This window comes from Spermophilus citellus (genome assembly GCF_964194105.1).
Source record: "Spermophilus citellus genome assembly, chromosome: 18".
NCBI classification, from domain to species: Eukaryota; Metazoa; Chordata; class Mammalia; order Rodentia; family Sciuridae; genus Spermophilus; species Spermophilus citellus.
Genome location: NC_138200.1, coordinates 67,590,316 through 67,613,183, shown reverse-complemented (window position 1 = coordinate 67,613,183; position 22,868 = coordinate 67,590,316). Strand labels below are relative to the sequence as shown.

General features: G+C 57.8%; 2 protein-coding genes across 5 annotated transcripts in view; one reads left to right on the top strand and one right to left on the bottom strand.

The window, feature by feature from the left end:
• Positions 1–1,051: 1,051 nt before the first annotated feature.
• Positions 1,052–4,115, bottom strand: LOC308638267 (uncharacterized protein). Of its 2 annotated transcripts, none has more exons than XM_081275546.1 (2): positions 2,895–4,115; positions 1,052–1,110 (listed from the first exon to the last, which is right to left on the bottom strand). In XM_081275546.1, the coding sequence occupies exons 1-2, from the start codon at positions 4,111–4,113 to the stop codon at positions 1,067–1,069; spliced, it is 1,263 nt and encodes a 420-aa protein (XP_081131672.1). In that variant the 5' UTR covers positions 4,114–4,115; the 3' UTR covers positions 1,052–1,066. The 2 variants fall into 2 exon arrangements, with proteins under 2 accessions (XP_081131672.1, XP_081131671.1); XM_081275545.1 differs by lacking the exon at positions 1,052–1,110 and adding an exon at positions 1,598–2,715.
• The window catches only part of ZCCHC14 (zinc finger CCHC-type containing 14), a 58,429-nt gene continuing 39,565 nt past the window's right edge, over positions 4,005–22,868 (top strand). For all 3 annotated transcript variants that reach the window (XR_014019805.1, XM_081275544.1, XM_081275543.1), the window contains exon 1: positions 4,005–4,693. Coding sequence is in view for 2 of the 3 variants with exons in the window: in XM_081275544.1 (XP_081131670.1) it covers positions 4,112–4,693 (582 nt within the window). In the remaining variant the exon portion in view is untranslated. The remainder of the gene's footprint in view (positions 4,694–22,868) is intronic.

Here is a 22,868-nt window from a genome sequence, read left to right as displayed (position 1 = left end):
CTCCAGGGAACATGATGGACACCATGTTCACAGGGCACTGATCTCAACTCTGCCTCTCTTGTCCCAGTCCCCACTGGGCCTCCCCAGGTTTCCTCCTGGGCTGGACTCTGAGTTAGAGGAGAAACAAGGTGTTGGAGTCAGGGAAGGACTCTGCACTTTGGAACAATGGGCTGATTGATTTATAGTCCCTCCTGGTCATCACCTGCAACCATCGGAGTAAGAACTGTCAGTTCAGACACCAGAAGCAACCCCATGCATATGTGTCATGCCTTTGTTATAAAATAATCATCTGGGTGGACTTGTGGCTTCTGATCTCAAAAATCAAGCAAGTTATATTGCATTCCAGCCTGTGGAAGGGACAGTCCCCCTTCTCCCCACAGTCTTGTGCCCAGAGGTCGCCAAGGACTAAAGATGCAGACAGGGGCTGGGGATGTGGCTCAAGCGGTAGGTAGTGCGCTCGCCTGGCATGCGCGGGGCGCTGGGTTCGATCCTCAGCACCACATAAAAATAAGGTGAAGATATCGTGTCCACCTAAAACTTAAAAAATAAATATTAAAAAAAAAGATGCAGACAGACTGGCTGCCCTAGATTAGATCATGCTAATGTCAGCACAGCCCCCTGCCCAGTCAGGCCCAGGGCAGCTGGGGCCCGAATGCCCAATGAACTCAACGCAGTGTGCTCCCTTCTGCACACCCAGCCCCCTCCCTCTCCTTGCAGCCCTGCTTTCCCAGAACTGGCTTGGAGGTGTGCACAACTTCTGACCTGGCCCGAGCCCAGGGCCCTCTGTCTCTGCCCAGGATCCCCAAGCCCTCCACCACGCCAGTGGCTTCTGCAGAAGGCGCAGCAGGTGGGGAAATGCTGAAACAGTCAGGGGTCACCTGGTGCGTGTGCAGAGCTGGGTGAGAGAGTCCCGGAGCCCCAGTGGCAGGGGCTGTTGGGGATGGAGCCCTGGGCTTCAGGGCTAGCACTTGGCACCTGGCACCAGCATCCAGAGCCTCAAGGCCATCCACCCTTTTCCCGAGGAGAAGCTGATGGACGAATGGTCTCAGGCAAGGAGTCGAGGTGGTCAACTCCCATCGGTGTGCAACCTACCTTCCAAGACCCCCAAACCTGAAATAGAGAGGTCTGATCTTGGAGGGTAAGGATGTAATATCCATTATGAGCTGAATTAAGTGGAGCCGAACTGAAGTTTAGGGGGATATGACACTGAATTGGTTTCCTGTGGGTGCTCTAAAGAAAGATGGCAAAGAAGTGGGGGGGAGCTTAAAATAATGGATTCACCCTTCCACACAGCTCTGGAGGCCAGGAGTCCAAAGCCAAGGTGTGAGCAGGCTGAGTTCCCCTTGAAGGTTCTGCAAGACCCTTCCTGCCTCTTGGGGTGCACGGTGGCCTGGGCATCGACCCCTTGGCTCCAATCTCTGCCTCTGTCTTCAAGTGGCCTTCCCCCTAAATCTCTGCAGGCTCTTTTCTGTCTCTTGTAAGAAGAGTCCCATTGAATCTCCAGCCTTTGCTAATCCACTGTATTCCTGATCCTTACCTTAATTACATTCGCACAGACCTTGTTTCCAAACAAGGTCAGGTCCCAGGTTCCAGGTGGACATAGAATTCGGGGGGGTGCTATTCATCTCAGTTTGACATTAAATATCAAACGGCACATCAAGAATTAACAAGAAGGCGTTGGGAGCTGGGTGGACCTGGACCAGGGGTCCTGCAGGCAGGCCTCTGCCCTCTCAGGTCACACGGACTCTGGTCAGCACTGTGACTTCTGCCGCAGCTGGCCGCTGGTTCCTGGCTCTCTTTCACAGATGAGCAAACTGAGGCTCAGAGGGGTTGAATGAGTGCCAGGCCAGAGCTGGGACTGGAATCCAGGTGTGCATGGTGCCCCGGGGGCTGGGCTTGAGAAGCCTCAGGCAGTGAGAAGGTCCAAGATGCGTCCACTCAGGGGGGGCCTCCTTTGTCAAGAGGACAAGTTGTTCCTGGCTTACTCAGATCTTACATTTTGGAATGTGACCACTTCCCTGGAATCCCATAAAAGAATAAGGCCCAAGAAAACAAGGAGGAACTCAGTCACTGGTTGTGGGGGGCACCCAACAGTCCCCTGATGGTCCCTGTGCCTGCTGGGAAGCCACCTGGCTCTGACTCCACGCCTCTTCTCCCAGGGTGATGAGAGCCCTGGGGTGGCTCCTGGGAAACATGCCTGGCGGGTGGGGGCAGGAGAGAAGGTGCTGCTTCACCAACAGGCCTCCCCAACACAGGTGCGTCTGAGGACCCAAGAGAGAACTTCCCTAGAAGTTCTCAGCACCCTGGACCGTGCCCTGAGGAACCCACTCACTGTTCAACACACCCCCGAGCAAACCCCAGAACCAGGCTGGGGGCTCTGCCCAGAGGGCACCCCAAGGCCGGCACATCTGGCAGCCACCAAGGAGATGGGCCAGGCCTAGATCCCCAGGACATCAAAAGGACATCTTCTGGGGGAAGGGCGCGGGGGAACCCACCCACCTCGCTCTGTCCTGAGTTTCTAGAAGTGGAGGATCCTGAAGTTGTGGGATCCAGAGGTGGCACGTCACCCGGGCTCCCCTTCCCCCAACCACAGTACGGGCCAATGCAAATTCCCGGGCAGTGGCTGCAACCTCTGGTACTTCCTGCCAGGTTCTCCCTGACCCTTGGCCCCTGTGTTTGCATTTTCTCTGTTCCACAGGCCGAGGAGGTGGCCCGCTGAAAGAAGATGGACTGATGATAGACGACTGATAGTCTCCTCTGGTCAAGGTTTTTGGAGAAGGCTTACTCCTCCCATCACCCCACCCCCAGGCAGGCAGGCCGCCTAAAAAATGTAGGTGCCGGCCCTCTGTGAGCTCACCACCTTCTCACAAGCCCCCTGTGGTGGTTATTATTACCCTTATTTTTCCGGGGAGGCGCCCAGGGCTCAGAGAGGCCAAGTGACTTGCCCAAGGTCACACAGCTCAGCAGGGGCAGATAGAGAGTTGGAACGCGGGTCTCCAGAGCCCCGCTCCAGTAGCTCTTTCTAGACGGCCGCCACCTTCCCGGGATACTGCTCAGGAATAAAGCAGGAAGGCCCAGCTCCTGGCTTTCCCCCAAAAACAAGGCTCCGCGCAAATCTGCGGGAACAAAAGCGACCAGAAATCCGCCCCGGGTTTTCCGCCTCGCCAACCGTGGCCCACCAATCGGGTGGCGCCGGCCGCCGAGGGGCGGGAGGGGGCGGTTCCAACGTGATCGACAGCCCCTGCGGAGGCGTGGCCGAGGAGCAGGCGAATCGGGTGGCGGGGCTGGAACAATCCGGGGCCGAGGAGCCTCGGCAGGGCCAATCAGCGCGGGGGGCGGGCCCGGCCGGCCCGGGCTGTCGCGAGAGGCGGCCACCCCGCCCACTTGTGCTGGCCGCCGCCGCCGTGCGCGAGCGCGCTGCTCCTCGGCTCCGACGGCCCGGCCGCCGCGCTCGGCCCGATCCGTCCGCGGCAGCGTCGAGCCGAGCGGCGGCTGCGGCCGGATCCCTCCGCCGCGCCCGCGAGCCCGCAGTGGCCCGCGGCCCGCGCTCCGAGGCGGCGACGCCGCGCGGCCCGGGTTAACGGCCGGCCTGGGCACAGGCGCGGGCGGCGGCATGGCCGGGGCGGCTCCGTCGGGGGGCGGCCCGCAGTGACAGACCCTGCGGCGCGGGGGGAGATGGGGGCGGCCGCCTCCCGGGCGACGACGACGACGAGGAGCAGCCGCCGCCGCCGCGCACCGGCCGCCACTGGGGACGGGCGCGGGCAGGGAGCCTCCCCGTGAGCGGGGGGCCCGAGGCCTCTCGCCGCCCCCGGCCGCCCCGGTCCCGGCCGCCCCGGGCCCCCCCGGCCCGCGCGCGCCCGCCCGCCGGCCCCTGGCGGGGGGCTCGCCCGGCCCGCGCGCGCCCGGCCCCCGCCCCCGCCCCCGCCCCGGCCCCGGCCCCGGCGCCGGCGCGGCCCGCGGCGCCCGCCCGGCCTCACCCAGCCCCAGCCCCAGCGCCGGCCTCGGCACGCGCGCCCCCGGCCCCGGCGCACCCCGGCCGCGGCCCCCCGCACCCCCCGGCCGCCCCCGCGCGGCCCCCGGCCCCGGGTCGCGGCGCGGCGCGGGAGGCAGCATGGTGGAGAAGCGCTGCCCGCTGCAGAGGGACGGCGTGTACCGCTGGTTCTCGGAGCTGCCGTCGCCGCAGCGCGTGGAGTTCCTGTGCGGCCTGCTGGACCTGTGCATCCCGCTGGAGCTGCGCTTCCTCGGCTCGTGCCTCGAGGACCTGGCGCGCAAGGACTACCACTCGCTGCGCGACTCGGAGATCAAGGCCAACAACCCGGCCGACCTGGGCAGCCTTACCAACCTGACGGACGAGGTGGTGCGCAGCAAGCTGCTAGTGTCGCTGGCGCTGTTGGGCTCGGAGCAGCGCGAGGCGGCGGGCGTGCTCTACCGCACGCTCACGCACATCGACTCCATCATCCACAACTACGGGCTGCAGCTCAACGAGGGCCGCACTGGCGATGAGTTCCTGCTGCTCTTCACCATGGCCTCTAACCACCCGGCCTTCAGTTTCCATCAGAAGCAGGTCCTGCGCCAGGAACTCACGCAAATCCAGAGCAGCCTGAGCGGCGGCGGCAGCAGCGGCGGGGGTCCCGGGGGCAAGAGCGCTCCCGGGCCCGGCGGCGCTCTGCCCACCTGTCCGGCCTGCCACAAGGTGCGTGCATGCCCGCGCTTAGGGGGATGATGAGGACTGGAAGAGGCCATCCCGATTTTGCACCCAAGCCCGTACTTATGTCTGCACCCCAGGCTCCAATCCACCCCAGATCTGCACCCTAAGGCCCCACTCCTGGCCCCCATCTGGGACCCCAAGTCTGTCCCCAGTTCTCATCTCGCATCCCAAGGCCTTATCCCAGGCCTTATCCCGGCGTCCCAAGCCCGCATCCCAAACATTAGTTGCCCACCCTCTGCGTGACCCTCTGGGTTGCCACAGAGTAGTGAGCGCTTGCGGTCAGAGTTTCTGGCCTTTTTGTCCTGTTTCATGTAATTTCTGGAAAGGTGATAAAGCCTTTGTCCCCTTAATCAGGCTCTTGGGTGACAGATAACAGTACATTGTGTCGCCTTGGTTTCTCCAAATCTGATGTTTATTACCAGAAAACGAAGGATTCTGTCCGTGCCAGAAGTCAGGGCGAGATGGGGCTGAGAAGGCGCTAGAACCTTGGTTGCCACAGGGCCTGGTCCCTGCTGCTGGGTCTGCCCGGCACAGGTGTCCGCGCCTGGCGTGCAGGCAGGTCGTGGCAGGTTTGCTTGTGTGCAAGCGAGCGCGCGCGCGAATACTAGGAGTACGATGTGCGCGTGGACGTGTAAATGTGGGTGCGTGCTTTGTGTATATCTGTGTGTGCATGCGTGCTGTGGATGTGCATGTGTGCTGTGGATGTGCATGTCTGGTTGTCAAGAACCAGGCTACTGTAAGAGAGATTTTGGAGCCTGGACTCCATCCTGCTCAAGAGTTATTATTGGCACCCACCTTGTCCCGGGATGGAAACCCAGGTGGACCCAGGGTGTTAGGTTAACTTATAGATCTCGTCTCCACATTGAAAAGGGAGGCCAGCTCAGGTCATCCACTCAGAAATGCAAACTTTTTGTTCAAATGTTTCGAAAGTGCTTAAATACAAAGTGTTTGGGGCTCACACCATTTTTATCACACTGCCCCCCCCTCCAGCCCAGTGCCAAAATTTTGCTGTTGGAGAAGAGGCTTCTCTGACCAAGTGTGGTGCCTTAGATTACACCCTGGGTTTCTTTGGAAGGTAGGAGGGTCAGCCAGGGCCAGTCTGCCCAGTGCCCTTTGCAGCGTCTTTGAGCTCTTGACGGGACAGCCTCTGTGGAGTGGCAGGGGACACTGTCAGTGAGTGGGGAGTCCTTTGAGTCCTTTGGGCCTGAGCTTGTGGCTTTTCATCCCCCGCCTTCCTCTAGGAAGTGGTTGTGGCCCATGTGTTGGTTTTAATTGCTGTTGAATCATTTTGGTGGCACTTCCCCCTAGACTGTGGCTTTCTTTTTACGTGTGGTTCTTGGATTCCATGTTGAGTGTCAGGCAGACAAATGGCGTCCACATGAACAGGAGGAGTGGGCCCTGGGAAGTGTGGTTGCTGGTAGTAAGCTTCGAGGTACCAGTGAGTTGTGGCCTGTACTTACGGCCTCCCCTTGCTGTTGGTCCTGTCTCCGTGCTGGCCCCTGATGATGTGCCTCTGTGAGGGGCTGCGTGGTGTGTGCACCCCACTGTGAAGGCAGTGGAGGAGGGTTCTTCTGGCGGGCAGTGAAGTAAATCTAGAACAGAAATGTCTTTTATAAGAGAGTGTTTCTGTCAAGTAGGAGTCTCCTGGATGAGATGAGGGGTGATCTATTCCTCCTACACACCTCCCCCCTTGGAGGCCTGAGCACTGAACTCACCAGCTTTTGTGACCTCTGCCAGAAAGCTCCCTGTCTCAGCGTCTCCCTGTGGCTCTGCAGCAGGCCTGCCTTGAGGACTGTTCAAGTGACAAGTGTAAGGCCCAGCCATGGTCCCCGGTGCTTCCCTCTTCTCCCCGACTGCCCCAGCTGATGAGATTCATTTTTACAGAGATGCGCTCTGCATAAGTTGAATGTTTGTATCTTGCTGTGAGTGTTGATGTTGAGGTTTTTTACGCGGAGTTTTGAAGAGTTGCTTTGGAAGAGTTTTGAAGAGTTTGCTTTGGTTCATCTCTGGAAAGTTGGAGAATCCTACTTGAGCTTTGATAATGAAGGTTATAACGATAACTCAGGGCATTGTTTGCCTGTTTCAAAACAAGTGCGGTTTCTGGTTGTCCCCGTATCCTCCCTGCCCCATGGAACTGCGGTTGGCTGTTCCTGCTCCTTCATGACTTGAAGGTTGGAGCCTGACGCTGAGGAGCCCCTTGGCCTGGAGTGGGCGGCAGGTGAGGTCAGCCACCCGGGTCTCCTCCTCTCAGTTCCTCTGCACCTAGCACCCTGAGGAAGGGCCTCTTTGCGTTCTTTCTTGAACTCTGAGCTTAAGAGACTGTGCCTTTTCTTTTAGACATAAAGATTTGGATTGCTTTATAAGTTCTTTGTCTTATATAAATTTTTATTTCTTCTGTGTTTTCTTTGATATTTATTATTTGCAATTTTTTCTCTAAACATCCACTGTTTTTCTTTAAAAATGCTATTGCTTAAAGAACTTCTAGAAGAAGATTAGAAGCAGAGAGCTTTTTTTAAATTAAGTAGATGTTTTACTTGCAGAAAGGAAAATATAACCGTAACAGTGGTGGTAGAGGAAAGTGATCTCACAGCGCTGAGTGTCTGCTAACTGCTACAGGTGGCTCCTCAGACAGGGCGTTCCAGGGTGCTTACCACGAAGGAGCCTGGGTTTGGACCCACCACTGCTAATTGTTTTTATTTAAATAGCCAGAGATTTGGAAACAGCTTGAGATCAGGCCTTTGCAGGCCCTCTGGTCAGTGGCGGGTGTGAGGGAGCTCCCGCACTGCAGGCTCACCTCGTGCACTGTGTGGCGCCTGCCTTCAGTGTGGTTGGACTGTGCTGCCATTGCCACTGTGTGGCCTCCGATCATTTGTGTCACCCAGAAGAGACCCTGGTACCCATTCTCCTTTCCCGCTTCCTAGCAGCCACTGGTCGATTACCTTCTTGCTCTCCCGTGGAGGTGTCTCCTGGTGATTTATATGAATGGAGTCTTGTGTATTGGCCCATGTGCCGTCACTGAGCGTCACGTCCTCCTTGGCCTTCTGCATGGTGGCCTGTGTCAGCTCCTCACTCTGTTTTGTGGCTGAGGACTATTCTTTGTTTACACTAAGTTCATACACACTTTGCTCATTCCTGAGTGGCTTAGGTGTGGGTTTTCACGTGCTCCGTTTTAGGTTTTTCTCATGGCTGACTCCCTTTGACCTGGCTCCACAAATGGCCCGGGGAGCAGTCAGCATACAGCTGTCTTTAGGGAGGGACCTCTTTCTTGCGATCCATTGCTGCCTGGCAGGTTGCTGGGCAGATGCTGTGCGTGTGGCACTCAGGGAGAGGCGGCGGAGCACACTACAGTGGGTAGAGACCAGGCCTGGGCCTCCTGTGCCCACTGAGCTGCCCCTGCTGCCTCCTGATGCAGATGAGGTGTGCATTTTTAAGATGGTTCTCCAAGTGCAAGGTGCAGGGGTGTTTTGGGGCCAGTGGTCTCCCTTGGGTGTCTGTCCTATTGTATGCTTCTGGAACTGTCTGCTCTGGTTCACATGTGTGCCCAGTGTGGCTCTGTGGGGGTTTTGGATTTACACAGATACTGTGACTAAACCTGCTAATCATCTCCTGTTGAAGGTAACGGAGCTTACACGTGCTGCTTTCGTGAACTCTTAAAACCTTGCAGCTCAAAGGTGGAGCATTGGACAGTTTGTCCTGTGGCTGTTGTGTGAGGTATAAGGGGCTTCACGGGTTTCTCCTTTGGCTCTGAACCCTCTTCTTGCAGCTGCAGGCACCTGGCATTCCACGGAAGTAGATGTCCTGCGCAGCAGCTGAGGTTGCCGCGGACAGCTGTCGGGGAGCTGGGACCTGCGGGCACCGTCTCCAGTGTTAACGGGTTCCTTGGGCAGCTGATGTTCTGCCAGTCCCTGATCTTAGGTCTGTCTCCTTGCCTCACTGGGGGCTTCCAGGAGGGGATGCCTTCACAGGTCTAAAGGACTGCCCTGCCTTTAGAGTGAGGCACATGCGGGAGGCATTTGAGCATCCTGGAGTGCAGCTTTAATTGCTTTCTTGATGACAGCAAAGCCTGCTCCCATCTTGGAGCTGCAGAGCCCCGCCTCTGCCACACGATGGCTTAGACTGATGGCTTGGACCCTGTGACTGTTTCACTGCTGTCCTTTGCCCTCCCATAGATTCAGGCCACTGCCTTCCATGTGAGCTGGCGTGCTCGCCTTCCCCGCAGCAGGCCCGGCTCCTGGTGTGCAGTGTATTCTGGGTGTTGTGTGTGAGACGGGAAGTTTGCGTCACGTATGATGAGTAATGTGCCACTTGCACAGGGGGCAGACGAGCCCACTGTTGACCTCGGCTTGCTTTGGCCTTGTGTCTGTTGAATTGAGACTGCGACTCTGTTTTTAGAGAGGAGATAGGCCTAGGAAAAGCAATTGTTTTCGTACCCCCTGTTGGTGGGGTTAGGTTTAGAAACAACTCTTTCTGGTGGTGGCCTCGCAGGGGATTAGGAACTGTGGCTGAGGCTATGAGTTAGATCTCCGGAGGAGGCTGACTTTGGACTTTAGCCTTAACTTGGACAGTTTAGAGATCACTTTTAACCAGGTGGTTTTTCCTCTGGTCTCTGCAGATGTTTTGGTTGTGGAGAGACCTGACCCTTTGTAGAAACACTGATATTGAAAGTGAAGGGGTGCTCAAAAACTACTAAAACAGGTAGATTGTTAGCAGTCTCCATCTTGTTCTGGTCAGGAGGTCTGCAGTTATCTGAGGTGGGACAGGACCAAGGCAAGATAGTACCTTTCAAGTAGTCAGTCATTTGACAGCTGTGGGTAGTACGGTGGGCAGGATTGGGCTAGAATGTGGCGCCCACGGGGTTGCCAGGGACGGAGGGGCTGGGGTGGCATGCTCCTGCCCCTGCACACCTACCTGTCGACCTGCTCTGGATCTTATGGACCTTCTCCAGGCTCCTAGGAAACCCTGCCTGTGAAATGCCTCTAGTCCTCTTTGCTATTCCTTATCTAAGTCTAGTCTTTTGCCTCGCCTCTGTTTTGCTCCATTCCTGTTTCCTCAGGGACATTGCGGGGTCAGGTGTCCAAACTTGCCATTTCCTGTTTCCCTCCTCCTCCCCCTCAGCAACCTTTGACCGCTGCTGTTTTTCTGCTTGGCCCATAAATGTGTTCCTGGTTCCCCGAAGGCTTTAGAGCAGAACAGAGCCTGCTCCCCCCCCCCCGCCCCTCCCACGGGTGCCCCTCCCACGGGTGCTTCCATCAGTCTGCACTTCCAGGTGGGCCACGCAGATGCGGCAGGCGGAGCCTGCATGCCAGACACAGCAGGTCTTCTCCCATGCACCTCTGGACAGCCCCCCAGCTCCCACCCTCAGTTGCCCGTCCACTGTAACCACCCTTTGTTCTCTGACCTCCTTGGCTAAAGTGGTTTCTAATCAAGGAAATTCAGTACTTTCTTCAGAAAAACTCTGGGTAGGTCATAGGATCAGGTGAGAAATTGCCAAGGTACGAAGGGTGTTGGTGAGAAGCTGGGGCCAGGCAGCGTCTGGTCCTTTACCTGGGCTTGGATGGGTTTGATTGTGCACTTAAAAACAAGGTTCCTTGCTGGACGTGTGGTGGGCACACCTGGGATCTCAGTGACTCGGGAGGCTGAGGCAGGAAGGTCGCAAATTTGTGGCCAGCCTCAGCAACTTAGCCAGACCCTGTCTCAGATTGAAGGGCTGATGCTCTGAGCACCCCGGGCTCAGTCCTCAGAGCTGCCCAGAGGAGCCCGGGGTTCTTGCCTCTCCCCCTTCATCCAGTCTCCTCTTCGCAGACCACACAGTGCCTCGTGGAACTCCCTGGAGACGTCTTCCTCCACGCGTGCTTTCTCCCCTTTCACGTGGTGGTCTGTGGGACATTTGAGTGTCTGGGTCCCTCCGTGAGAAGCGTCCTTGTCCTGCTGCGTGGCTGCCCTGTCTCTGGACGCTGTGTCCCCATCTTAGTGTTTGAAACAGTGTGGTGTCCTTTGTGTGCCATGAGCACGCCGTCCACGACATGACGGGTGGCCTTCCCACCAGCGAGGACTGGTAGATCACCTGGGTGCCGGTCCAGAGGTGAAGGGAAGGATCGCCAGGTGGCAAGAAAGGAAAAAAACAAACCCACGTTACCATGCCCTCAGGGTGACCAGGAGGTGTCACGGGCTCTGTGCCCTGCTCCCTCTGCTGGCTCTTGGTCTTTGTGTGGCAGAGCCTTGAAGCTCCTCAGGGGCAGTGCTGGGAGTTGCAAGGGCTCCTCTCCCGCAGTCCTGTAATGTGACTTTGACATGCAGTTTCTTTTTTAATATCTTTTAGTTGTCTGTGGGCCTTTATTTATTTTTAGGTGGTGCTGAGGATTGAACCCAGTGCCTCACGTTGAGCCCTAGCCCCTGACATCGGTTTTTAAGGTTGTGTGTACCAGTCTTCGTTGTGTGACTTCTGGGCTTCGTGGCAGGAGCACGTTCGTCACATGTTGTGGTTTTCATGGGACACTTGTCGCTCCGTGTGTGCGTGAGTGGCCATGCGTCACCAGCTCGCTTGCGAGGGCACTCCTGTGGGTCTCGTGCTCCAGCCTTCCTGCAGCCTTTTTGCACATGAAATGGAAACGGCTGGAGGTAGCTTGTTGTGAGGTGCAAAGCTGGGTTGAGGTTTTCTGCCGGTGACCTGCCCTGTGCCCTGTGCCATCTGTCAAGCGCCCTCTTCTCCCCCCGGGGCTGGGGCTGCCTCCTGTCATGGTGCCTGTCTTCAGTGTCCTGGACCCTGACTGGTCAGGTCGCGGATGCTTCTGGCCCTTCCCCTCTTGGACTTGCTGTACACTGGAGTCCCTGTGGAGGTTTTTGGGTTTTGTTCTGCATCAGTGTGGCTACAGGTGGCTCCTAGTGGTGGTTGGCTTTCTCCAGCGTCCCTGAACTCTTGTCCCTGTCCAGTTTGCTTTCCTGTACTGTGGGTGGGCAGTAGTGTTCCTCACACTTCTTCCCTCTCTTCCTCTTGCTCTGTAATCAGTGGTGTTCTCCGCTGTGATTTTTGCCAGTCTCATGGATGAATTAAAACCGTCCATGCAGCTGGGTGCAGTGGCGCACACCTGTGATCCTAGTGAATCGGAGCCTGAGGCAGGACGATCGTGAGTTCAAAGCCAGTTTCAGCAACTTAGTGAGGCCCTAAGCAGCTCAGCGAGACCCTGTCTCTCATCACCTGGCTGGGATGTGGCTTGATTAAAAAAAGGAAAGAAAAAAACAAACCCATGTTACCAGCCAGAGCGAGCTCCCAGGAGGCCTCAGGTGGCCAAGGCTGTGCAAGTCCAGCGCCCTCAGCCCGCTCTCCCCGCTCCCCGCTCCCCACTCCCAGAGCCAGTTCTCCCACATGGTGTGGGCCCGAGTCCCGCGTCACTCACAGGTTTGTCCTTCTGACCGCACGTCCTGGCCTCAGCGAGGCTCTCAGATTCGCAGGCCTGGCTTCTCCCCCTGCCTTCGCTCCCATCCACACTTGTGTGACAGTCACATGTATGGCACGTTTCTTGTAGGCACACTTGGCCTTGGGGCATTCTGCCAGGGGGTCCGGGCACGGATTAAAATAGCGTTCAGGGAGCAGGCATGACCCCAGCCCAGTGTAACCACTGTCCCAGGTCAAGCACACGTTGGAATGCAAGCCAGGGTCACATCCGCTAGCACTGCGCTGATGTCAGTGATGACTTCTGTAAGGGACAACTTGGTAGCTGCTCTGTTTGACTTTTTAATTAAATTACCCCAAAACTGTGGTGCCTTAACTTGTTTTAGAAATGACAGTGACGTGCCCAGCTTCTGACCTTGTCGTGGGTTTGGCCTTTGTGCCCGCTGTGCCCTGGCCCCACTCCCACCCTCACTATGTCCCTGGAACCCCTGCAGTGGTCTGGTGAGATGCGCTGTGCAGGCCTCTGCACCCCTGCCCGCACCTGCAGTTCCTGCTGTTCCCGCTCCTCTTTCTGGGCCTGAGCCTTTGCAGATGCTCACCTCTACCTGTCCCACTGGTCCTTGCCCTGGGTCCATGTGCTGTGGGAGCACAGGGGTGCTCCTCTGTCGTGAGCCAGACCGCAACTCTCCCAGCCCCACAACCTAGTGGTCCCCGTTTTCCGGCCTCTGCCTTGAATGTCAGGCACTGCAGCAGGAGGAGGGCTGGACGCTGAGGCCAACACTTGGTCTGTCTGTCTTTGTGCTGCAACTGTCCTGCTGTTCCGTAGCGGCTTGCGCTCGTGTACTTTAACATCTGGATTCACAGATGAGAAGGGAGAGTCGGGGAATCCTTGCCTGATATTAGGCATGTTTACATAAAGGTGTCAACAGAGTTACAAGAGAGAATTCCTGTCTGCAGGTGCCTTCCCGACTCACGATGAATCTAAGATCCTCGGGAACCACGGTCTGGAAGGGTTGAGCTGTTGGGGAGGGCAGAAGCAGCCCCTCCTCAGTCCCTGGCCATCTGCGTAGAATGTGCAGGCTTGGGAGTCGCGTTGGCTCCGTGGGCAGCTCTCGGCCAGCCCTTGGGGTGCAGAGGGGAAGGTGCCGGGCACCCTGTGTGGCATCTGTCCTCCTGATGCTGGTGTGGAGACAGCTGCTGGCCCCACTCTCACAGCACCTGGGTGTGGGGCCTGGGAGGCTCTCACTTGGGAGAGCATGAGGCAGGCAGGGACAGGATGCTGCCCGCAAGCACATCCACATGCTTGGCGTGTTGGTGGCTCAGCAGTGAGTGAGGGGACACAGTTAAGCAAAGATGGTGTTGCTAAGTGGCTCTTTTCTTTGAAGACAAGATTGCATAGGTACACACATACGTCACCTCGTGGTGAGGTGAGAGGGGCGTCTCGAGGCAGGGGACGGGAGGGCACCAGTTCCCTGTGACTGGGAGGTGGAGGAGGGTGTGGCCGCTGGCCAACAGGCCCTGGCTGCTTCTCACCGCAGGCTCCAGTGTTCTGCAGTTGTCTCATTTAAAGTAAAAGTTACGTTTAGGGAAATGTTCTTGTTTTAGATGGGTCATTTGTGTTTTGACCAGTGTGTGGACCTTTGTGACAGAAAGTCCCCCCATTCCCCATTCAGTCCCGCCTTCGCCCATCAGGCCCCTCCTCCTGTGCTGCTTCCGTGGCTCCCTCCAGATGCTTCCTTTAGTGGACCACAGAATCCCATCTTCTCTCTCCGCAGCCTTCACTGCTGGCCTGAGGCTGACCCGGTCCTGCCTCCAGGCCCTTCTGAGGGTGGGCTGGATTTCACCTGTGCTGGCCCACCGCCTGCTTCCCGAGTCGTGGGGAGAGTGCGGCCCCCTCTGTCACCCCGCCCTGTCTCCTCCCTGGAGGGCCTGCCACCGTACCCTTCGTCCTGAGCCTTCCCTGCCATTCCCGTGGGCTTGGGGGGCTAGCAGGAAAGCCCTGGTCTGCTTGTGCCCTGCTGCTGGGGAGTGTTGTCAAGGGTGCAGATTGGGGTTGGGGATGTGTTCTTGTAGCTCTTTCAAACAGCTGTGTGGCCGTAGCCGGCCTTGGACCCAGGGCGTCTTATTGTCCCTGTGTCGCTGTCGCTGTCTTGGGTCAGACGTGGGTTGTCTGTCTGCCTGGGCATGTGAGAGCTTGACTGTGCTGTGTCCAGGTGTCCCTGGAGGTGCCCGAGTGTCTCTGAACCTGGGGCCCGAGCCCTGGCCGGCTTGTGCTGGGTGTCCCCGGGCTGTGGCGAAGGTGTGCACTGCAGACACGGCCTGTGGGTCCCAGACCCTGACCGTCCTCTCCAGGCCTCTCGCTGTCCTTCAGATTGGCTTCTTTGATCCATCTCCGGGTTTGCTGGGTTTGTGTTTCCACCAGACCGCGTTCAGCGCATCAGTGGTTCTCGGTTGAACAGCGCATTTCCTAGTTGTGAAGTCTCCATCGTAAAGCCCGTAAAGCCCGTTGCGCGCTGCGCAGCTCAGCAGCCCCGGCCTGCTGTCCCCACGGGACTGTGGGGCTGGCTTCCAGCAGCCCCTCCTGCTTGCGGGTCGCGCCTTTGTTTGCTGGTGTGTCTGGGAAGTGTGATTTGTGTCGTGGACCTGGGAGCCACATGTGGTGGGCACTGGGGCCTTGCTCTCCTCCTGCTGGCCTCGGGGGTGGGACTGGCGGGCTGGTCTGCAGTCCTTCCCAGTGGTGTTGCTGGACAGCTGGCAGTGTCCATGTTGTCCTTGTCTGTGCTGTGTGGTGCCCCTCCTGAGGGCTCACAGGCAGACCTGGGTGTCCCTCCCAGCAGGGAGGGAGGCCTCACTGTGCTGCCGAGGTGCTGTCTGAGCCCCTGGGCCTCCTGGCCCTCTGACTGTTCCTCTGATGGGCACTGGGCGCAGCCTGCAGACCAGGAAGCCCACCAGGTGCTCATGCCTGTCCAGTTTAAGCTGCGCTTGCTCTCTGCCCGCTGGGTTTGCTGTGGACGTCTGGGAGGGGTCAGCACCGCTGCTGGCGTTACTGTGGTGGGGCCAGCTGCTCTTGCGGCCTGCAGGCGGCGCTGGACATGCCCCTGTGCACTCGGAGGGCCCAGCTCTCCCTGAGGAAGGGGCTTCTCCCCTCCTGGAGGGGCTTTCACAAGGGGAAGACGCTGCAGAGAAGCGGTGAGGTTCCTGGCCTCTGAGTCAGAGAGTCCATTTGGAGAAGGTGGACGAGCTTGTTCTGTAGATGTCTGACCCCTCGTGGTGCTCGGTGATGAGGAGAGGTAGCCATGTGGGTAAACCTGTGGGAGGAGGGAGGACAGGAGCCATTTGCCTGTGGGGTAACGGTCTCATCACAGGTGACCTGCCCGTCTTTTCTGAGGCATCGTTAGAGGCCCCCCCTTTCTGATCTCTACCTGTGTGGCAGCGCGCCAGGGGGCTGGTCTGACCCTGGGCAGGGTTGCTGGTCACTCTGGGCATGGACCATCTTTGCTGGTCCTAGGAACCTGCAGGGTGTCGTTTTGCCCCAGAGGGACTGTCCCCAGAGGCCATAAGCTTGCGCTTTAGTGAGCTGGCTGTTTGAATGGTCCAGTCTGGTGCAGGAAACCCAAAGGGTCATTATGCGTGGTTTATTTACTGCGGTTCAGCCGGTTTCTCCAGGAAAACCCCAGTATTTGAACGTACTTCTGCGCTGGGTGCGGTGGCATGTGCCCGAAGTCCAGCTACTTGGGACACTGAGGGAGGAGGATTGTGTGAGCCTGGGAGTTTGGGGCCAGCCTGGGCAGCACAGCGAGACCCCGTCTCAGAGAGAGAGAGGCAGACAGCCAGGGAAAGGAAGGAGAAGGGGGACGCGCTGGCCAGATGAGTGCAGTGACGTTCCGTGCTTCGTCTGTCCCAGTGTCATGGTCTTGGATGTGCCGACAAGGAGTGCCCACTGTGCCCACTGCGCGTGCAGTGCCCGGGAATGGCAGCCACCCAGTCACAGCTGTTCTGGGAGGCGCGTGGTCCCCCCCCCCAGCTTCTCCTGGGGCACTTCAGTGTCACAGTGTCCCTCAGGTTGTTCCCGTACACTGGCCTGTAGCGTGGCCTGTGTGTCCCCTGTGTGTCCTGTGGCGCCTCGCGGCAGCACCTGGTCTTTCTCCAGCCGTGGCGCCGCTTTCCTCTGCCCCAGCCCCTGGCTGGGAGTAGAAAACACAGGCCCTGGAGTGCCAGTGGATGGCCCTGGTGTGCTGGGCAGAGGCCCTTCCCGCCTGCCCTGTCCTTGTGGTGCCCTGCCCGGAGCTGTGCAGCAGTGGATGGAGCAGGTTCCATGTGACAGGTCCTGTACCTTGGGGCCACGCCCCGTGCCAGCTGCTGTAGCCCACTGTGCTGCAGATGTGGACACACGGATATGGAGAGGGCGGTAACTTGCTGTGGTTGCATGCAAGTGCCGTGCCCAGGCCTCTGCTGAGGGTGCTCTGCAGGCCCACTCTTCAGTCCTGGGGTGGCCGGTCTGCAAGATGTGTCCCATTGTCCACTGAGGTGGAGAATTTGGGACACGGGTTGGCCCCAGGCAGAGTTCACAAGTGTGGCAGGGCCCAGACGTGGGGTGCTGCTGCCTTGGCTCCTGCAGAGGCTCTGGAGGGGTGTCCTGGAGCTGTGGCCACGGGGCTCAGATGGGGGCAGCGGGGGTCGGATCCCTCTGCACCAGCAGGGCTGCACTGTGCCTGGCACCCGCCCCCTCGTCCTGCTGTCTGAAACAGGAGAGCTGAGAGCTGCAGAAGTCGTAAAAGGCAGGTCTTTAGGTGGACAGTCTGATTTGGACAGCCTCGGCTCTGGGTTGGCCTGTGTCTGCAGACAGCTTTCACTTTTAAGTTGTTTTCTTGTTCAGGTTTTTAGAGACACATAATGACTATTTTAGTAAAGTGCTTACACGTCACTTTTCTGTTTATTTATTTGTTTTTTTGCATCGACTTAGGTGTGTGTAGCAGGTGCTGCTCCGGTTGCATGGGCTGGGAGACCTGGCATGCGGGTTGTAGTATGTGACCGGCTGGCAGGTGCCCCCAGCCCCGGCTCCCCTCAGCACCCCCCAACACAGACACAGCTTGCAGCCTGGTGGGAGCAGCAAGGGCCGAGTGGCGGATGGGCTCCCGTTTCAGAAATGCCCGTGTGACTTAATCACAGGCTTTTCCCCCAGTTATAAAAAGGAGTGACTGTTGTTTGTAGAAAGGTTGGAAAACAGAAAAATACAAAGTGAAAATCACTGGGAGGGTGGTGCTGTTGATATTTTGGCTCATTCTTGTCTCTTCCTCTTCCCGCTGCTCCCCTCCTCTGCCTCACCTGGGAACGGGCCGGGCTGTTCTGGAGTCTCTCCAGGGACACTGGATCGGCGTTCTGAGGGCAGGGAGGTTAACACGCCTGCGCAGGTGCCACCCTCAGCCAGGCTGTCGGTGGGTCTCCTTGCACACAGCCCGTGCCACAGGTTCCTCAGGTGGGGTCAGGTGGGCACGTTGCGGTGAAGTCTGTGCTGCCAGCTGCCTCTGCTGTGGGTGGCATCACGCCTGCCTGCTGAGAGGGTGAGACCGCTGCCCGTGTGCCGAGCCCAACTTGGACTGCAGGCTGGGCAGCGGGTTTCCAGCTGTCGCTGGTCTTGGCACAGACATGCATCTGTCATGGTGTAGGCTCTTTTTTATCTTTTTAAAAAATTATTTAAGTTTTTTTATGTATCAAGAGATTGAACCCAGGGTTGCTTAATCTCTGAGCTACATCCTCAGCCCCTTTTATATTTTACTTAGAGAACAGAGTCTTGCTGAGTTATTTACACCTCACTAAGTTGCTGAGGCTCACTTTGACCTCGAGATCCTCCGCCTCGACACCCAAGTTGCTGGGGTGACAGGCTGTGCCACTGCACACTGCACCCTGTGGTAGAGCCAGGCTGTGTTTAAGTGGGTTTGCCTGGAGGAAGAGAGACCTCTGCATCCAATTATGGGAACACGGGACCCTGGGTGGCTGTTTGGTGCCCTGCTCAAGCCCCTGGGCCACGCAAGAACAGGTGGGAGGCTGGAGGGCTAGGAATCTGCTGCCTGGCCAGAGGCAGAGGTCCAGCACCCAGAAGAGCCTGCGGGCTGCAGTGGGCCTCACTGGGAGACCCTGTGTGTGCTGCCCGCAGGGTGCTCCTGAGCTGAGCGCAGCAGGCGGGCGTGCGGCTGCTCTCCAGTCAGCAGACCCCGCAGCGCGTACGGTTCATCCTCCCAGAAGCCCCGTGAGGTAGGCACTGCCACACCTGGGCTCAGAGGGGAACGTGAGGTGTGTGTGAGGAAGGCTCCGGTCAGCACCTCAGCATGCCAGCGGCTCTGCCCCCTGCCATGCATGCCCTGGAGTGTATTCTGCCGTGCCACCAAGGGGGCAGGCGAGGAGCTGGGTTTGGTGTTCCTCCTTCTCACGTGGGGATGACGTGGCCTGTGTGCAGAGCAGCTGCTGCTTGGGCTGCGTGGACTCCTGCCCAGCAGGCAGGAGCTGTGTGCAGCGTCCTTGCCCACGGGGCTTCTCAGTGATGCTCCTCTGTGGCCCGGCAGTGTCCTACGGCTCGGGCCTGCGGTGTGCAGCTGGCTTGGAATCTGGGTCTTCCCTGTCTCCCCGCTTCACAACTGGTTGTGTCCAGCGTGTGGGTGTCATTGTGTGGGACCAGTTGCACGATGGCACCTGTCCTCCTGTCTCACAGTGGGACGGTGCTGTCTCAGTGGCCTTGCGCAGATGTCCCTGGGAGTGTGAGGGTGGCACCTGGCACTTTGCAGCTGGTCCCTGAGTTGACGTTCTGGGTGCTGTGGTGGAAGTCCCCATGGAGAGCCTGTGTCCTGCGGACAGGGTGGCCTTGTGCTGCGCCCATCCCTTCAGCGCTTTGTCCCACCGCGCAGCACAGCCAGGTTTGCTGGCCAAGAGGTGGCTGCTTCTTTGCCAGGGTTTGCGTGAACTTCTCTGTGCCGCTTCCAGTGCATTTTTTGCCCTCTTGCCTACCCGCCCACCCTCTGCCTGCCTGCCTGCCCACCTCCTTTCAGGCACAGTTGGCAGATCACAAAAGGTACGTGTTGAGGTCCGTCTTCAAGAACTCAGTGGGCAGGCACGTTGCTGCGTTTCAGATGGGATGGCACTGTGCTCGGTGTGAGGGCTGCCTGGGCATGACACAGTGGGGACAGACTTTGCCTGTGGACACTTGGGCTGGACTTGGCTGCAGTTGGGACAGCGGAGGCTGCTTTGTCTGCATGGCTTTGGCCCCCGGAGAGGGCTTCTGCGCTCTGCATGCACAGGGCTTCCTGGGAGGCTGACAGTGTCCCTGGCCTCTGCGGGAAGTCAGTAGAATACCCATCTCCATTAAGACCACCCAGGTGTCTACAGATGTCCCCTCAGGGACAAAGCTGCTGCCAGTGGAAAACTCTGGCCTAGAGAATAATGGAAAATTAGACTTCTTGCTTGAAAGGACAAAAACATGATCCCAAGTTTAAGGCCCATCTGGGCAATTAGACCTTGTCTCAGAATAAAACAGGGGCTGGGATGTAGCTCTGGGAGCACCCCTCATTCCATTCCAAGAACTGCAAAACAAAACAAAACAAAGCCCAAACAACCACAAAGGAAACAGGAGGAGTTATGGGAATCATATCACATCGAGTTTTGAACCGCTGCAGTCGGTGGTAGAGAGCTGTTCACAGGCATCAGAAGAACTGGGAGAATCCACACGCATGTGTTTAGGTGAAAAGAACCTGGACCCTAGAGACGGCAGGGATGTTCCTATCAGGACTCCCCTGTGACATGCTTGTGTCTGGCTCAGTGGCCAGTGCTCCTGAGGAGGGGAATGGCCAGGGCTTGGGCCAGGAAGGGCTCCCATCCTGAGGGTGTCCCACAGCAGTCTGCCCTGATGGAAGATGTGCCCGCAGCACTCGGAGACTGAGTGAACATGTTTCCAAACTAGGCCAACCTGCTGTGACCCCTGGGGCTTGGAAGGACATGACCCAGCCAGTTTCCCTGTCCCTGAGCAGGCCCCTGGCTGTGGGGGTGGGGACTGGCCGCAGTTGTGTTTTCTCTAGCCTGTAACTGGAATCTAGCATTTCCTGCAATTATGAAAGCAGACAGAAACCCACAGCAGTCCCAGCAGTGCTGTGGCCTGTCACAGTGGGATCACAGGCATCTGGGGTCACTGTGGAGTGAGGCATCGCCCAGTGCTCCTTGGAGGTGACCGTGGACTTGCTCTCAGTGGTGGAGGAGCTCAGGCGGCTGTCCCCAGCCTCACTGCCTGGGCTTGCAATCCGCCTATCATGCATCTGAATGTATTTGTGGGGAAGGGTCAGTAGATGTCCCTGGATGGCTGCAGGGTGACCAGCACAGTAGGAGGCTGAGACCCTTGCTCTGGCAGCCTGTTGCTGTCTTCCAGGGGCCTCTGGATGCCTGCTGGTGGAGGACAGCTGGCTTTGGAGGCCCCAGCCCTGGTCATCCTGTCTCTCGTGGCCAGTGTCTGTTAGCATGTTCTATTTATAAATGAAATGGACTGCTAAAAATTAAATTTCTAAAAATTGTGCTTTTGGCTCACAAATATTAAAGTGAATTTTAAACACAAAGCTTTGACGAAATTCACGTAGTGTTCTCTTCCCATGCAGTGTCGCTAGCTTTCCAGAAGGTGTTAAGTCTGAGGGTGGCGCATGACCCCAGGATCCTGCCCAGGGCACTGGGCACGGGCAGTGTGGTCCAGCTCTGAGAGTCTGTGTGGCCACCACGCTCTAGTTTACCTTGAGATGCTCTTGCAAGGTTCGCATCACCTGGAATAGTTGGAGATGCAGAACTGCAACCCCCCAGACCCAGCTTGGACCCATGCCTCACCACCCCCCAGGGGCACTCTGCACCTACAGGTTTGGGGCAGCCGCTCATCTCCACAGCTGTGACGACAGGTGAGCTGCGGAGCCCAGGTGTCTAGACCGCATCCCACAGGGCACCCCAGGTGTGTGGCAGCCCTGGAACCACAGGTGGAATGTGCCCTGTGTACCTGGTAGTTGCTCTGCAGCAGACCCGCCTGTGTTGGGGGGCCAGGATGGAGATTATGAAAACTTGACTTTGAAGTGGAGGTGCTTCTTTATTTATCCTGGTTAAACTGGATGGTATGTATTTTACAGAAAGATTGGCACCTGCTTCCTGGCAGGCCTGTTCTCAGTTCAGGGGATCCTGCGGTGAGCAAAACGAGATGCAACAGACCCCTGCCCCGGCTGGACCCCAGGAAGTTCTGTGCCACGGTGACCAGTGCGTTTGGACGGGAGGGCAGGGAACAGCTAGGCCCCGGCAGGTGGGACACAGCGTCCTCTTTGGGAAGAAGGTGATCCGTGGGCCAGGCTGCAGGAGTAGGCAGCAGGACCTCAGTGGGCCGCGGCAGGGCCAGCCCTGGTGAAGGAGGGTTGGCAGCGGTACAGGGCCACGTGTCGTCATTCCCTTGGAAACAAAGCAGGAGACTTATCCAGAGAATCTGGAGCTGGGGGACGTCTGGCCAGGGGGAGTTGGGCTCTGTTGGCCTCTGGGCAGAATCGGAAGGCAGTGCTGGGACCCGTCAGGCCTGTCTCCTGCACCTCCAGCTGCCGACGGGCATGTGGGCGAGTGTGAGTCAGAGAGCATCTGAGTTGAGCTGCGTGGGTCACGTGGGCAAATGAGCCTGACCAAAAATAACCCAAAACAGCATTTCTGGGAATCGCAAGTGAAGGCAGCTTTTAATGTAAACAAAGGAGCAGAGAAAGACGAAGGCCGTTGGAAAGAATGGACGTCTGCAAAGCTGAGAAGAACTGCTTTTGGGAAAATGCTGAGGAGGACACGCGTGGCGTCCAGTGGCTGTGGTTTCGCAGTGTTTCCTTTTCTTCCTCACATCAGAGGGAAGCGCGCGGTCTGATTGGGCAGCTTGCAGCTTCCCCAGGCTCCAGGCGGTGGCAGGGACCAGCCTTGGGCCTTCCTGTTGACCCTCGGGGAGCATTTCCTGCCGTCCCTGTGGGCAAGCAGTGCTGTCCCCATGTGAAGCCTGTGCCTGGGTCAGCCTGAAGATAGGTCGGCACTGCGCACAGAGCACAGAAGGGCCTCCCAGAGCTCCTGCCTGGTTGCGTCCCCATACCTCAGGGCTCAGTGCACAGTAGGGTTGAAGGCCACTGCTCAGGCCTGGGGTCAGGGTCAGTTTCACTCCGGTCTGGGCAGGTGCCGCTCTGCTGGCCAGCCACACTGGCCCCATTGTCTCCGTTCTTGGGACCAGGTGTTGAGGCTCCACACCAAGTGGGTAGCAGAGCCTGCAGGTGGAAAGCCAGCGGCCAGGGGACCGAGTTGGCTGCAGTTGAGTTCAGGTATCCTCCGTGCTGCCCCCGGCCCGTGTTTCCCGTTGGCAATGAGCTGGCTTCGCCTGGGGTGGACTCGTGCCCCGCCTCTGCTTGCTGGGTTGTCTTGGTTGCTGGGAAGGGTTCACCTCTGGAGTGCTCAGGCGTTGGCTGAGGAGGGGGTCTTCTGAACTGGAGGAGCCCACCCTGCCAAGTTAGTAGAAGTCAGTAAAATGTAACTTACTTTTGTTTTTCCTCCACAGATGTTTATTCTACTTAAGGTATCTAAACTTATGAAGTCCTGTGTTTTAGTGTACAGTGAGGTAACACTCCGCAGCACAAAAGAACTTACAGAAATTTCTGTCAAGTGAACCTAAAGAATTTACTTCTATCAAGTAAACCTAAACACTTGATTTTTACATTTGTGTTATTTGAATCAAAAATATGCTTTATATGTAAAAAA

Coding starts and splice junctions, on each gene's coding strand:
- LOC308638267 (XM_081275545.1), bottom strand. CDS start 4,113: ATGCTGCCTCCCGCGCCGCGCCGCGACCCGGGGCCGGGGGCCGCGCGG. Junction 2,716..2,894: donor GCCTCCCCGGAAAAATAAGG/GTAATAATAACC, acceptor ATCTTCTTTCAG/CGGGCCACCTCCTCGGCCTG.